At 34.1% G+C, this 17,096-nt stretch overlaps 1 protein-coding gene across 2 annotated transcripts in view; it reads right to left on the bottom strand.

The window, feature by feature from the left end:
• Positions 1-3,580: 3,580 nt before the first annotated feature.
• The window catches only part of DACH1 (dachshund family transcription factor 1), a 401,211-nt gene continuing 387,695 nt past the window's right edge, over positions 3,581-17,096 (bottom strand). For both annotated transcript variants that reach the window (XM_045567619.1, XM_045567618.1), the window contains one exon: positions 3,581-6,313. In XM_045567619.1, the coding sequence (XP_045423575.1) occupies positions 6,276-6,313 (38 nt within the window). In that variant the 3' untranslated portion in view covers positions 3,581-6,275. The remainder of the gene's footprint in view (positions 6,314-17,096) is intronic.

Here is a 17,096-nt window from a genome sequence, read left to right as displayed (position 1 = left end):
CAGAGAATTTCATGTCCCAAGATCCCTTGCCCACTATCGTTTTGGCCCTGATGTGTACCAGTTGTCTTACAAGAGTTCTCTGTGAGAGGCAAAATTGCCTAAAGTATATATTAAAAAGCATCAAAATATATTAATGAAGCGAGCCCCTAACCACTCAGTATAAATGAATCTGGGCACATGATAAACAGATAGATTTATCTGAAAAATCCAACTCAATGGAATCCCCCTTTTTTTGACACCAGGGTCTCACTCTGTTGCCTGTGCCAGAGTGCAGTGGCCTCTTCAGAGCTCACTGCAACCCCAAACTCCTGGGCTCAAGAGATACTTCTGCCTCAGTCTCCTATGTGGCTGGGACTACAGGTGCATGCCACCATGCCTGGCTAATTTTTCCACTTTTTGTAGAGACAGGATCTCATGATGTCACTCAAGCTGGTCTTGAACTCCTGGCCTCAAGCAATCCTCCCACATGGGCCTCCCAAAGTGCTAGGATTACAGGCACGAGCCACTGTGCCTGGCCCCTTTTTCTTTATAAGTATAACAAGATGAGTTTATAGGAAAAAGGCTGACTGGTTTCAACATCTCCCAGCTTCCACACTTATGGTAAATACCAACAATGGGATTTTTTAAATTAATAACTTTTAATAATTAGTTACCATTTATGTCCTTATTTTTTTTTAAATATCAGCTTGAAATATATTGTTGAAAGTGAGTACACACAATAAATAAAGAGTATCAACGCACAGTTTCACAGACAGTTCAACCAACCTATCTTCTTCTCTTGCCTAATGCAAGAGACAAAGTTTGTCACACAATTAGCATTGATGAAAGAGCAGCCAGAGTACCTGGGAGGGAATTGGAATCTACTAGCAAAGTAGCTAAAAGCTCTGGATCAATTACCAAACCTATTTGTAATGCTGTTTATCCGGAAGCTAACCTCACTTTAGCATTGAATTCCATTTTGATTTATCTATAGTGTTTTTGAGTATGTATATTAATACAGCATTGTTAGTGGTCACAGTTACGTATTACGTTATATTTGTAAAACGTATCACAGTCTACTTGTATTGACAGGCATTTTACCAGTATAAGTAGAAAAGCATTCCTCCTTTCACCTGACTTTATACTTGCCATTATCTGAAATATTTACTCTATCTGCATTGAGAAAGAACCACAGCAGACTATAATTTTTGCTTCTGCAAACTCTGAGGCTCTCTGAGAAGAGGGCTTAGGGCTGCTCCTCTGAAACTGGATCCCAGGCATCAAAAAACCAAGGCTGTCCCCAAATGGTATGGACTGAGAAAAATGTTCAGGACATTCAGAGGGAGGAAATGTCAATAAGGACGGAGACAGAATTTTTACCTCCCTAGGAAGTTGGTACTGGGGTCAGATTTATCAATAATTTTATTTAGAAAAAAAATCATTGCACTCCTATTGCAAATTCATATTCAATTGAGAATTAAATTCACAATGCTAAAATTGACTTTTCAAAAATATTTAATTGATTTTACAGAACTATTAGTTGGCCTTTGTAGTGTCTGCACAGCTTAGGATGCCCCCTAATGCACCGCAGCTATCTCTCCCTGCCCCATAGCAGAAGCCCCACTAATTGTTTTCTATAATGTGATACTTGCCATCCTCCCAGACAGCGGTCCTCAATGTTAGCTCCTTGTTAGAATCACCTGAAGAACCTAAAAATCCTGATGCCCTCGCCTCAACCCCAGAGATTCCAATTTAATTAGACACAGTAGTTTCTAAAATTCCCTAAACTCATCTAATGTACTGTCGCCTTAACTTACTGGCATGTGCTCTGACCTGAGGCAATCAGAACTCTCAGGGAATCTGACTTAGGACAATGGAGAGAGAATGATTTGTTCACTTCTGTGGGTTTGGTCTTAGGCTCCTAAATACTAGAGGAGTCAAGAAATGAACAAGAGAAGCAAGCATGTGTGCAATGAAAGGAAAAAGAAGCCGAGTCACTGAGAGTAGGAGAAAGGTCTTTGGTCCCTGGGGGCTGGGTGCATTCCTATTTTGGGGATTCCATGTGTACCTGTCTGTCTTTATAACCAATTTCTTTTGCTCTTTAACCTTGCACAAATTTGTTTTTGTTACGTCCAACGAGAGGATTCCTAACTGATCCAGTTGTTGAACTCAAAATCTTCAGCTCATTAATTTCTAAATGTAAATGATGCTACTACTACAAATGTCACTCATTACCTAAATCACTCAGTTGGCATTTAGGAATTTATGCTCTGTGTTTGAGTCATTTTAAGCCCTTACTTATCCTATAGATATATAGATGCTGAGTGATAAAGATTTAACATTATACATCTATTCTCCTAGGAGTAAGATTCCCTGTTTCAATAAAATTATAAGCTCTTCTGGGACAACGACTATGTTTTCAACTTCAGTCATTACAACATCTAGTGCAATCCTTTGTGCAGAAGAGAGGCTTTATTCATGCATCTGCTTAAATGAATAAATGAGGATCAGTTCAGCTTTTATATATCATTTGTACATATTAACGAAAAATGTTAGCACCAAGCTGTGTATGAGGAAAAGTGATATTTTTACAATGCAATTTACAGTAACGTTTTGATTCTATTAACATCTCTATTTTCTGTATTTTAAAAATGCAATTTATATAACTTATAAGATACTCTCCTCTAATAATAAATGGCTTTTGTGCAGATTGTAAATTTGCTAGTCCCAATGAAAACACATGGGGGAAACCTAAATTATCACTGACTTCTGCTAACATCTGGAGACTGTATGATGTTCTAGTACAAGTCTTACTGACATAAACATATGATGACAGAAGACAAAAATGTATTTGTAATGGTCAAATAAACATTTTAGGTTTTATTAGGAAAAAATCATGAATTTGTTAATATACTATTTCAAGAATTCATTAAAATAATTCCTTTAGACAGAAAGAAAAATCCATTTTTCATTCTCTCGAGAATGTTTAGAATATTCACAGAGAAAGCAACCCAATATTTCTTCAAATGCTGCACTTTTGATTGATTAAAATGTTTATATATTATTAAAGAATATTGTAATTTCAAAGTTTCTAAAGGCATTTTTTTCCAATGATAGAGATCGAAAATAAAACACTGAGTTACATATCTACACTCTTATAGATATGGGAATAATATATTTTGTTCCATCAACATGTCTACTTTACATTATTCAGCACAAAGCTTTGTGAAATAAGAATCATGGGAATATAAGAATATAAAGGAAAAAGGTACAAATAACAGCTTCATAAACTGAGAAATGTACATAAATAAATCATGTATATGTGGGCAGTTTGCTTAGCTGGCAAGAAACAAAATATGGAAAATCTGCTTGTTAAACAATAACTACAGAGTGTGCTTTTATGATGTTTTTCACCACAGTAATTCATATTAGAGATAGAAGCAGTTGCATGTTAAATAAAATCATTGAGCATTGTTCCCCTTGCATTGCAAAGAGCTGACTTATGTTGTTTCTAGATGCCTCCCATTAGAAAGTAAATATTCCTTCAATGCCATGCATTTCACAAAATTTAATAAAGACGAACTGTAAATAAAGTCACAGGGAGATTTCAGACAGTTTTATTAGGAGATTGTTGAAAAGAAAAAGAAAATTAAATACAATAACAGTAAACGTGGTTCTCACATTGAAACCAGGCTCAAATAACTAGGCTACCATAGAAAAATTTCCAATTCTTGCATTATGATGTAAAAACAGATTTTTGTACAGATTTTGTACAACAAAATTCGTAATAACCTTTTATCATTTTTAGAAAACTTTAAATATATAGATAAAAATAGACAATTTTCATAGGTCCTACATGAAGATGAGTATGTTCTGTTCCAAGGGCTTGCATAGAGCGCAAATGTGGTTATAATATAGAACAACTAGACATTAATATTTTTAGGATTACAAAAGCATGGAAACCATAAAATGGGCACAATTTTACTTGTTTATGCCAAAACACAAATTTCCAAACCAACCTGTATAACTAAAAAAGGGGGAAAATTAAGTTATAGACTTAACAATAACATTTCATGAATTGTAATATTTACAACATGTTAGTAAGAGTCTCTCTTAACATACAGCTGATAGCTTTTTGCTTTAATACTTGCTAAAATTTCCTTTTATGTCAAACCAAACACTAAAGCATTCTCAAAAGTCTTGAAAGTATGTATTTTAAAACTATTTAACCCACTTAACAGGTGACTCTATGCCAGGAGCAGAGCAATGGCTGATTCTACTACATATGTAAGTTGTAGGCTTTTTAAAAAATCTTTCAAAAAATGTATGATTCAAAAGTTTGCCACAAGTCCATCCAATTTTAAGTGTTGTAATCCTTTAAAGACTGTATATAGGGGAAAAAATACACATAACTAGGAATAGAATCTCCTGTGCTCAAACAACAAAAGATGGTTATGGAAGAACTACACTTAGAAAACCAAGTTTCTACAAAGCATTTACTAACAATACTTTAAATAAAAAATATTGCTCCCTTTTAAAGCAAGCTAAAATAAGAACTGTACATTTAACCTTTTTTTTGTATTAAAAATGGACTTAGCTGGTTAATAGAGAGCTACACAAAAGAATTATGTTCCAGTATTGCAAGGAAGACCTAAAAGGAATAGAAACTTAGTGCCAGAGTATCTATAATGTTATTTTTTAACCAAATAATTAATACCCAATCAGAACTATCTTTAAGCATTTTAAGCTAGTTTTCTTAGACATTTAAGATTTTTGCTGTTTTATGGTAATAAATAATGTTATGATCATAAAATTTTAAGATGACAAAAAAATCATAAAATGTACAGTGACTGTACTGATTCATATCAGTCTTTAAAGGTGTTAACTCCAGACATGTAAAAACAAAGAGAAGGTAACTTTAGTGTATAATAAGCACTGTTTGGAGCTTTACTTCCAGTTTTCTGCACAAAAGTGAAAACACATACTGTAACTTTCAAAAAGACAGTGAAAATAACACGTAGCCACCCTTCCCTCTGTCCAGGGTGGGAAGCACAACACATTTTAACTTTATTTTTCACTCAGCGCTACATGGTATTGGACTGGTACATCAAGGGTTAGGTTTTGTTTTTCAGCAACATTAACATAATATGACATTAACATATAAAAATATTTCTGGTGTTTTGATTTACTGTTTAGCCACAATCCATTATCAATAGTGCTGTTTGGGGCACTAACTAGAGTTCAATATACAAATAAAAGTGGCTGACACAGAGTTCTGATGTCACCAGATGCTTAAGATCTCATTCATTAATACTGTGACTCCAGACAAATATTTACATGCCTGCATGCGTTAAAACCAGAAAGACGTCTTTCTGACCAACAGGGTGACAAAACATATTTTCTAAAATTTTCATTTTCCTAAACTCTAGTATACTACTGCATACATAATACCTTCCTTGTGTGTTTTATGTTTATATACTGTACATATGACCAACAGCTTGAATAAGAAGCAACATTATTATCTTTAATTCTATATACCACTACCAGTTTGGAATGAAAACATGTTACATTTATATATATATATTTTTATTTTCAAGAAAAAAAAAAGACCTTCAGTGAAACCGTTTGGCTTATATTCAATGCTTCTTTTCAGATATGCAAAATGTTATTTCATTGGGTTGTTGTCAACATCCATTTGTTGGTCTTTTGGAAAGTATGTGAAAAAAATCTTTAGGAGAAACCTCACAATTAGAGAGTTTAAAATTGAATGTAACAGAATATTACTCTTTATTTTTTTCAGAATCCTCTATGCCCCCTACGAGTTCATTGCCAAGTGTTCTTGCTGGTTTCTGGAGGACATAATTCTGTAAGTCTGGGTAACCACTGCTACAAGAGTCTCTTGATGTGCTCAGATACAGAATTTTCAGAAGAGGAAAATGGTTCATTCCATTAGAAAAAAAAAAAAAAAAAGCTAGGTCTCATTTAGACCTGCCTTTAACTCTGTATACAAGTGTCCAGCAGCAAGTTGCAGTTATTAACTGTAAGAAGTTTGATACTTGTACATTTACAAACATTCTCAGGTCTCTGGTATGGACCACAGGTGAAAATCAATGCAGAAAATGTTTTTTGTTTGTTTTTTTTTTTTTCTGTAGAATACTTAAACTTTCAAAGAACATTAATACACAAAATTGAGGAAGTTCCCTTCAAAAGGACTTTATTTTTTCCAAACTTTCCCATGACGAATGTCTGACTGCAAAGTTCCTTACTATAACATCGATCTCTTCAACCGGAAAGATTCAGTACATGACAGTAGTTTTCAAATACAGTCTTCCATCTAGAAATGAAATAAAAATAATTAATGACATGGCATTTGGGGTACAAATGTGGATATACAAACTATGTAGCCTGATATAAAATCTGTGGTTTTAGTCTATCTTTACTTGCTTAGGAAGTCACATTTTTCACATATTCTCAGAGTTAATTTCATAATTACCTTGAGTTTATGTGATTGAAAAGAATACACCATTTCTAGTTCTCATAAATATATATTTCGCTATTTTGCTATCAGTTCCAGAGCACTCACAAAATAGATAAGAATATGTGTGTGTATTTTACTGATATGCAAAGCTAGTTGATTTCTGTTGAATAACAATTACTTCCTCCAAGCTTGCAGAACCAAATTTTCTCTGAATGCACTCAGGTGTATCTTCATCAGGAAAGACTGAACTCCCATCTTTACTCTTTAGCAGTGTTGTTAAATATACCATGTAATGTATCTATTGTGCACATTTGTTGCTATTTATATGAAAGCCACCTAGGTTATTTCATCACTGTCAATGAACTATAGCCTTTATCCCTTGAAATGAGATTAAGCCAACAGTTAAATGTTAAGATAAAAATAGTGTATATTACTTAACTTTTACCAATGAAGAAACACACAGCTATGTGAAAAAGAAAAGGAAATCAAATCTCAGAGACATTGAATAAACCCATTTGAATGAAGCAAAAATAAGAAATGGAAAACTAAAAATCCAAAACAAAACCTAAGCCTATTCCTTTAATATATTACCCCCTAAACTGTCCACTTTTTGAAGTGGGCTAAACTTTAGATATATTTGTGTGAAGTATGTCTAAATTTCAAATGTTAACACCTGCAATAGAAGGTAGAGACAACCACAAAAGAAAAGATTTTCAAAATTTGAAAAATGTATATTGCCACACAAATGTTTGCAAAATGGTAACTTGAAGAATTAAAATACAAGGAAACATAAATAACTTACATTAGATTCAGGAAATATAAAAGATAGTCTAAATAGTTGCAGATCTCACATTCACCATTAAGATAATTAAGTGCATTTACACAATCTATAATATATATAGTAATTAGTAAGGAACTTAAAATCACCAACGTTAAATCATTTTTATTATACTTCATAGAAATATCAGTGTGCCCAAATTCTATAATCCTATCTCATGTTTTATCTTAACCTCATTTATAGGGTTGTAATACTACTCCCAGGATGACAGAACTCTCTTTGTTTTGCTCATTGATATATCCCAAGCACTTAGTACACAGCAGTCCTCCCGTATTTGTAGGGGACATGTTCCCAAACTCCAACTGGATGCCTGAAACCTCAGATAGCACCAAGCCCTATATATATGTATTTTTCCCTATGCATACATACCTATGATAAAGTTTAATTTATAAATTGGGCACAGTAAGAGATTAAAAATAACTAATAAAATAGAATCATTATAACAATATACTATACTAAAAGTTATGTGAATGTGATCGCCCTTTCTCTGTCAAAATACTGTAATATTTCTGAAGCAAGGTTAACTGTGGGTAAGAGGACTACTGTATGTTCACTAATGTGTTAAACAAATGAATCAGAGATAGGTTTCATGTGGTTTACACAAAGTAGGTATTGAATAATATGTATATCTAAATTATTGTATCATTAATATCCCAAATCCACCATTTTCTCTCAACAAGGTCAGGAATGTCCATGAGATTAGTCTCAGACTGGCTAATTTCTAATAAGTTGTGTCTGATACTAGTTGCCTCTCTAAAATTTAATCTAGTTCAACATTGATGATAATATTAACAATGACTTGAAAGCCTCTAAGTATTTTTTTTTTTGTATTCCAGTCCCGTAATTGTATATCAGGGTTAATAGTTGAAACATATAATGAGCACAATGAAGATCTGCTCCCCCATAATAGCACATGCCTTTGGGTATAAGGTATAAGATTAATCAATGAAAATATATTATTAATCCAACTGAACTCTAATTTTGGACAATGACTTAAAGACATACACCAGCTGTGCTGAATATTCCCCATAGATGTTTAGTCTAAAAGTGTTTTACCTCCTTTGGTCTCCAACTATAGTCTCTCATTGATACTAAATATTACTATAGCTCAGCAGTAACTATTGTGATATTAAATAAAGACAGGAACTTCCTAAATCAAGCCTTAATTAAATAGCAATATGAAAGCCATATAATTTACATGAAATATCTTTCTGAGTAAGAATAAGGCAATATCATATCAACATATTTTGAAGTATTTATTGTTTTTGGATGGAATTTGGTCTGATTTCTTCTGTTTGCTTAGCTTCATTACACTCACCAGTCGGACAAAAGTCTGCCTTTTCACTTACATTACATGAGTAAGTAGCTAAAAATTAGACGGTTTTTTTTTTTTTTTGGAGACAGAGTCTCACTCTGTTACCCAGGCTAGAGTGCTATAGCGTCAGCCTAGCTCACAGCAACCTCAAACTCCTGGACTCAAGCGATCCTCCTGCCTCAGCCTCCCGAGTAGCTGGGACTACATGCATGTGCCACTATGCCTGGCTAATTTTTCTCTCTATATATTTTTTAACTGTCCATATAATTTCTTTCTATTTTTAGTAGCGACGGGGGTCTCACTCTTGCTCAGGCTGGTCTCAAACTCCTGAGCTCAAACGATCTGACCGCCTTGGCCTCCCAGAGTGCTAGGATTACAGGCCTGAGCCACCTCGCCCGACCTAAAATCAGATCTTTTTAACGATAACTTTGATTCTAATAGTTTCTACTACATAAAGCAATTTTTTAAAAAAAATCTAGTAACAGAGAATATAGAAATAACCAAAGAGGTAGAGTGATGATACTTTTATCAAAGCTTTCTAAGTCTTATTCTCTTAATTTATTCATCCCTATAGCTCTCTTTTCAATTTATTTCATTCTTTGTATCATGAATTCAGGTATATTGAGGTTATCATTCCCATTCCAAGTTTTAAAAAATACACAATATTTCCTAGGATTAGGAAGAAGGAAGAGAGACCTTCTCAACTTCTCTAAAATTCAAATTCCATTAACTTAGGTTGCTTTACAAACTCTGTGAAAAAGTAATAATTTGCTCAAAATTAACATCTCAGCGCTCACTATGGATCTGTTAAATCTTTGTACATTGAAGAAAAGCAATGAAAGTATTAAAAAATAGATTTCTAATCTTTGGTGATGTTTACAGTACATAACGTGGAAAGAATCTAGGAGCAAAGAGTAGACATATACAAATAATCCATTAACCATGAATAATTATTTTAAAAGGTCCACATTTATGTTACTAGACAAATTATTCACCACAATCTACAAGGTGATACATAAATTGGTATTATTTTTTTTCCACTCCAATCTTATTTTTTAACCACTCTCCCTTCGATGAGTGACCCTCTCCTCCTCTACAGCACACCAAGCTCTGTGCAGTGCTGAAATATTCAGGCCTGTTCTTCCTTCTAGAATCCTACAAGACAAGTGCCCTCTCCCTCCTCACATATTCTTCTGTTCTCTCCTAAAAGCTTCTCTAAATAGAGCTCCTTCATTTATTCCCCAATACATGCACCCTAAAAATTAAATCCATAGCACTTAGCTTTCCTTGAAAAGTTACAAAAGGTGAGCCTGCCACATACATGGTGAGGCCCGTGGAAACAGTAGCCGTTGCTCTCTTTCCGCCAGTATTAGAATGAGAATGCTTCAGCGTGATGCTTGCATTAAAAGTTTTAATGTGGCCTCAAAAGTTAAACTTTTGGAGAAGGGAATTAATTAATATATCTATGGAATAAAAATTATTAGCATGTTAGAAATTTTAAAGTCTGCCTAAAATTAAATTTTTAAACAAAACTCTACTGATTTTTAAAATATACCAGTAATAATTACTTTGTAGGCATCTTTACCATGAGTCATATATAAAATACATGTATAAAAATTATATACATTATATTTCTATGCTCAATATCTGATCTATTTTAATTCCACTTTTAATAAATGTCTCCTATTAAGTTTTGACTAATGTTCCTAACAGATGGATAAATGTATCAAGCATTAAAGATGTCAGCTATAAAACAGATCCCACCTGCCACAGTATGGTACTTCTCTATGATTAAAAATTATTAGACATCAGAGATTCTCTGCTTTAGAATCAACTAGAGGCAGAAATACACCTGGCACAGACAGAGCATAGAAAAGTAACTGTCTCTCTCCCTTCATGTATGGCCCTTTACTTTAAAAGCAATTCTATCTTCTAATTTTGTCATCTTTATTGAAACATACTTGTAGATAATTAAAAGTTTGTAGGAATACAAGTTGAAGCTGATTTTTTATATTGTTCCAGAGAAGTTATATTGGCCCTGCAACCCAACAATAAATAGCCACATGTGGACATACCCAGAGAGCTAACAACAGGCCTCTGAATTATGGGGCTGTGGTTCTACCTTAGGCTTCCTATAACAAACTACCTGAATGAAAGGTGAATCGCAAAGGTGCTAGGAAGGATATATGGGTCCCTAATCCAAATTGTACCACGTTTTTATACTATATAATAATGGTTCCAGTACTCTCTCCTCTTCAAACAGCAAGAGAAGTCAGGAGGCCACGGAAAAGGCCTTACAAAAAACGAACTGCAGAAAAGAGATTATTGGAATCTCCGGAGTGTTTCCATAGCTGAGGCCTGTTATTCAGAGATCTGCTGTTTGCCTTTGGAAACTCAGAGCGCTTATTCATATATTTTGTTTTAAGGGTTGCCCTTTGTACTTCATACTTACCCCCTAACTAGATAATCTCACAGCTACCCTCCAATTCCTACCTTGTTTCTTTTTTTTTTTTATCTTCATATGTTGGCCAATGAAAAAATACATTTCCTGTTTGCTCCTGATGCTGAGCCAGGATTAGCAAACAATTATTCCTTGATACCGTAAGTGGATAAAAGCTTAACTTTAAGATCAAGTATATTGGCAATAATGGCAATGATGATTATCATTAAAGCTAACATTTTCTGAGCACCTACTGTGCTCTAGGTGCTATATATATTTTAAGTATCAACTTTCTAATGAATCAACAAAATATGTATTCTTAGTGCCACATACAAATAAGGCTATTAAGGCTCAAAGAGGTTAAGTGTGATATGTTTTCACAGAGCTAGCAAATGGAAGTGCAGTGATTTGATATTTATGTGAACCCAAATTTCATGTCCATTCCACTGTATCACTTTTCCTCTAATAAGCAACTGGACTGACAAAGGAGGAAATATGATGTCTCCCACACCCTGTTATGGGATTGACTCCTATACACCTCAGTACCATTAGTCTCACTGCCTCCTTCATCTGTTCCATGCTGTCTTCTTAGGGGCAAGGGCTTCCTTTTAGGCTGCAGAGCCTCACTTGAACAATTTGAAAGCACAACTAGAATTGTTCCAGCTTTGTTTCAGAGAAAAGACCTTCCTTTAACACAATGATTGTTTGCTTTTGTATGGGAGGTTGATATGACAGGAAAATCATCAAGCTCGACTTTGTGCATGGGAGTACTTAATTAAAAAATCTGTTCTAATTAAAAGCATTTGGGAGTAGGGGTTGAACAAAACTATTTAAATTACAAATTCCTAATAGTTTCAAAGTTTGTTGTGATTTGATGCTTACAGCTATAATTTGGTGTATAAGAAAGTATGTAGATCACCAAATAGTTTATTGCAGGTGTGAATTTTTGCATGCTGTTTACTGTTATGCAGATTTAGATACACAGACAATAAATTGAAAAGAATTTTTAATTCTTTGTAAAAATGGATTTCAGGTTTTACTACTAAAGTTGAAATGATCAAATCACACCTAATAAATATATAGATTCTATGTGTTATTTGTTTGCTATACTTGAGGAGAGAGAAATAAGAATTCTGTCACAAAATTTCTAGTTTTGTTTTGTGTTCATTTATTAAATTTAATTGTTTTGCATGTATTATTATGTGTAGTTATTGGTAATGTTTAATACATATAGACAGATATAAAATTTAGCTTTTATTCTATATATAAAAACTAGAGCATTGAATAGCTTGATCATTTATTTTAAAAACTAGTGAAGTTTGTTCAACACCATTCACATTATATAACAAGATTTTACATTAGAAGATGATGTATAAATTGGAGCAATTTCAAATTGTTTAGTTGGGTGACACCAAAAATCCAATTCCTTCACTGTGCGAAAATCATATAAAATCATTAACAAAGGAGCATGCTAGTGAAAAATATCACATAATATGGAAATAGGTATATATTCTAGTTTTGAATAGAACTCCCTCACAAACATCCACAAGGATCTATGACATGTCTTTTGCACAAAGGGTTTAATAAGTTGCATTTCCTGTTAGGAATTAGCTTTATTAAAAATGCCATCTATTTGTTCAAAACTTATATCCAGACACCTGTAATCTAATGATGTTTGCTGCTCTCACAAAACACTTGTATGTGCACATGCCTTACCATCCCAGAGCTGAGGAAAATATTAACACCGGAGAGGGAAAACATATAAGATCATATATCTAGAAAGTTTAATATTTACTTAAAGAATCTGAGGTTTTAATGTAAAATATAGTAACCCTGAGTCTCTCTCAACATAATGTCTTAATCATGTGGAGTAAAGGAAACCAAAACAAGTGATGAAAACAAATATTAATGATTCATGTGATACTGGATAAGACAACGAAAGGAAGTCAAAATAAAAGCAAACAAACAGGAACAGATGGGAAGGATCTTTGTCAAGTCATAACCCCTCTTCCAAAACCCCCAAAGGAAGAAGCTAATTAAAGAAAATGTTGTTCCTTGCTTTTTAAAAATAATTTTATATTTAGAGTAAGAACATTCTGCTACTGCTAAAGCTAAGAAGCAGAGACACAAAGTCTACATTTAACATGAGAAATATTTTAAGAGAGATTGATGTTCAGCTGAGGCCCATTTGTAAGAGCACACTAAGTAAATATCACTTCTCATGAAATGCATATAATAAGAGTACAAGTGATTTCCAGAAGTTTGGATACTAATATAGTCAGGGTTATGTTCAAATATAATTAAAAAGTGAAATCTGAAAAAGTTGCAAAAGATTTTGAATTTTTTTTTTAAATTCAAGGTTATAGCTGGGGAACCTGAACCCCACACACTTGGGTCAAGGTAAGAAAGGATTAGACCTCACATCCCTTTTGTATGCTTTATCCATTAGCACCTGGTGCTGGTTCAGAGAATGGGCATAGACTATGTTCAGGAAAACACAACAACTATTTGGATTGTGCTTTGTACAATCCAAATATACTAGTATCAGCAGTAGGTAATGAATTACCTGCTAGACCAACATGGCCCCACTCACTTGAAATCAGAGTAGCTACTATATTTTATTATAAGGCTAGTATGAAATAAAGTTCTTGATTGTGGCTAATAATGAAGACAAAAAAATTATAATCAAGAACTGCTTTTATGTATTTTTCAGTTCTCTTCAAATAAGTGCATGAGAGAATGCAGGCTAGTTTAAAATATGTTCTGAGAAGGAGAGATTACCTAAAGCTATAATACACATGCTAATAAGGTACACCTTATTTTATTGTGCTTCATTTGATTGTATGTTGCAGATGTTGCATTTTATACAAATTGAAGTTTTCTGGCAACTCTACATCAAGCAAGTGCTCACTTCATGTCTCTATGTCACATTTTGGTAATTCCCACAATATTTCAAACTTTTTAAGTATTGTTATATCTGTTATAGTAATCTGTGATCATTGTCCTTTGATGTTGCTAATGCAATTTTTTTTACATTTGCTTGATTTTTTTTTATTTCGGCATATTATGGGGGTACAAATGTTTAGGTTAATGCAATTGTTTTAGGGCTCCATGAACTGTACGCATATAAGACAGAAAACTTAGTAAATGTTGTATGTTTTCTGACTGCTCCACCATTCATCCAGTCCCCCATCTCTACCCCATTTCTTGGAAAATTAAATTAGGACAATTAAAAGCCCTACAATGGCCTGTAAGTATTCAAGTGAAAGGCAGAATTGCATGTCTCTCACTTAAATCAAAAGCTAGAAATGATTAAACTTAGTGAGGAAGGGATGTTGAAAGCCAAGATAGAACAAAAGCTAGGCCTCTTGGACCAAACAGCCAAATTGTGAATGTAAAAGAAAAGTTCTTAAAGGATATTAAAAGCTACTCCCAGTAAATGCATGAATTATAAGAAAGCCAAATAGCTTTATTGCTTATATGAAGAAAGTTCAAGTGGTCTGGATAAAAGATCAAACCAGCCACAACATTTCCTGAAGCCAAAGCCTAATCTAGAGGAAGGTCCTAACTCTTTTCAATTCTATGAAGGCTGAGAAAGATGAGGAAGCTGCAAAAGAAAAGTTGGAAGCTAGAAGAAGTTGGTTCATGAGGTTTAAGGAAAGAAGCCACCTTTATAACATAAACGTGCAAGGTGAAGTAGCACATGCTGGTGTAGGAGTTGCAGCAAGTTATCTAGAAGAAATAGCTAAGATAATCGATGAGGATAGCTACACCAGACAACAAATTTGCAATGTACATAAAAAAGCCTTCTATTAGAAGATGTTATCTAAGACTGTCATAGCTAGAGAGGAGAAGTCAGTGACTGGCTTCAAAGCCTGTAAAGACAGGCTGATTCTCCTGTTAGGGGCTAATGCAGCAGATGACTTTAAGTTGAAGCCAATGCTCATTTACTATTCTGAAAATCCTAGAACCCTTAAAAATTATGCTGTCTACTTTGCTTGCACTCTAAAAATGGAGCAATAAAACCCAGATAACAGCACATCCATTTCCAGCATGGTTTCCTAAATATTTTAAGCTCACGATTGAGACCTACAGCTCATAAAACAAGAGATTCCACTGACAACATTACTGCTTATTGACAATGCACCTAATCGCCCAAGAGTTCTGATGGAGATGTACAAGGAAATTAATGTTGTTTTCATGTCTGCTAACACAACATTCATTCTGTAGTCCATGGAGCAAGGAGTCATGTGGACTTTCAAGTCTTATTATTTAAGAAATACATTTCACAAGGTTATAGCTGCCATAGATAGTGATTCCTCAGATGGATCTGGGGAAAGTAAATTGAAAAGCTCCTGGAAAAGATTCATCATTCTAGTTGCCATTAAGACAATCTGTGATTCATGGGAGGACATCAAAATATCAACATTAACAGGAGTGTGGAAGACATTGATTTCAACCCACATAGATGACTTTGAGAGGTTCCAGACTTCAGTGGAGGAAGGAAGTGCAGATGTGTGGAAATAGCAGGAGAACTAGAATTAGAAGTGGAGCCTAAAAATGTGACTGAATTACTATAATCTCATGATAAAACTTGAATAAATGAGGAGTTGCTTCTTACGGATGAGCAAAAAAAGCGGTTTTTTGAGATGCAATGTACTCTTGGTGACGATGCCGTGAACATTATTGAAATGATAACAAAAGATTTAGAATATTATATAAACTTAGTTGATAATATTACATAAACTTGGTACGACTCACTGAATGCTAGGATGATTGTTAGCACTTTTTAGCACAAAAGTATTTTTAATTAAGGTATGTGCATTGTGTTTTAGACATAATGCTATTGCACACTTAATAGACTACAATATAGTGTAAATATAACTTTTATATGCACTGGAAAACCAAAAAGAATTGTGAGACTTGCTCTATTGTGATATTGCTTTACTGTGGTGGTCTGGAACCAAACTTGCAATATCTATGAGGTATGCCTGTAATTACCTTTTAAGACAAAGACAGTAAATATGAAACCCTGTCATTTCTATGAAAAGGAACTTTGTATCAGACTCCAGGTAAGCACAAATTATGAGAGGAGACCCAACCTTTGACAACTTGACAATTTGAAACAGGTGTAAGTAGACTTTGGGAATTGTGGAGCTAGAAGGGATCCTCAGTGGGCAAGCTGATCTCAATCACAACATACTTCCTAAATGGGAAACTAAATAGATCAGCAATTCTCTGAACTGAAGAATGAGAACAGAAAATATTTGAGGATCTACAGATGGCTATGGTTAATCTTAGCTAGCCTGGAGTTATTTAGTCCACTCTAGCCCTAGGCAAAATACTTTTCCTAAATGGCCAGATCTGCTTACAGTATCTCAGTTCCTCCTATAAGTGAACTTCCCATTGTTAGTATTAATACCTTAAACAAGAGGCCCTTTACCTGAATTTCAGGCTCAATTATGATGCTGATGCCCTCTGTGGGCAAAGAGGAATTTACTACCAAAGGGAATATGAACCTTCTTTGTTGGGTGCTAAAGATTTTCTTCTGTATGCAAGAATCTTCCACAATTAGGGTGGAAATCTGGACCTTGTTGTTCTCCAAACACAAATATATTCAAGAACTGAACATTCTTAAAACTGTATCATCATGGCAACAACTATGCAAAATTAATAAAAATCACTCTCATCAACTATCTACTGTTTGTCTATTCAACAAATAACAGGCAATTCTATGTTAAGAAAACCCTTCTGACAAAATGTTTTACTCATGAGTGACTGGCCTAAACTCATATAGACAGAGTTTGGAGCCCATATATTGTATTGCTAGAACCTAAGTCTTGTTCTTGTCTGATGCACTTGTCATAGGATCCAGCGTTATCTCTCCCAAGTTGTCTTCTTACACCAGCAAGTACATTGCTTCATTATCCTTGAGAAAATGCTTAAAATCTGGCCATAATCTCCTTAAGAGCATATAATGTACAACATTTGTGTATTTCCAGCATCTTGAACAGTGGCTGGTAGCTGGAATGGAAAAATGCTCAAT

Source organism: Lemur catta, chromosome 13 (genome assembly GCF_020740605.2).
Source record: "Lemur catta isolate mLemCat1 chromosome 13, mLemCat1.pri, whole genome shotgun sequence".
In the NCBI taxonomy this organism is placed as follows: domain Eukaryota; kingdom Metazoa; phylum Chordata; class Mammalia; order Primates; family Lemuridae; genus Lemur; species Lemur catta.
This window is presented reverse-complemented; position numbering and strand designations above follow the sequence as displayed.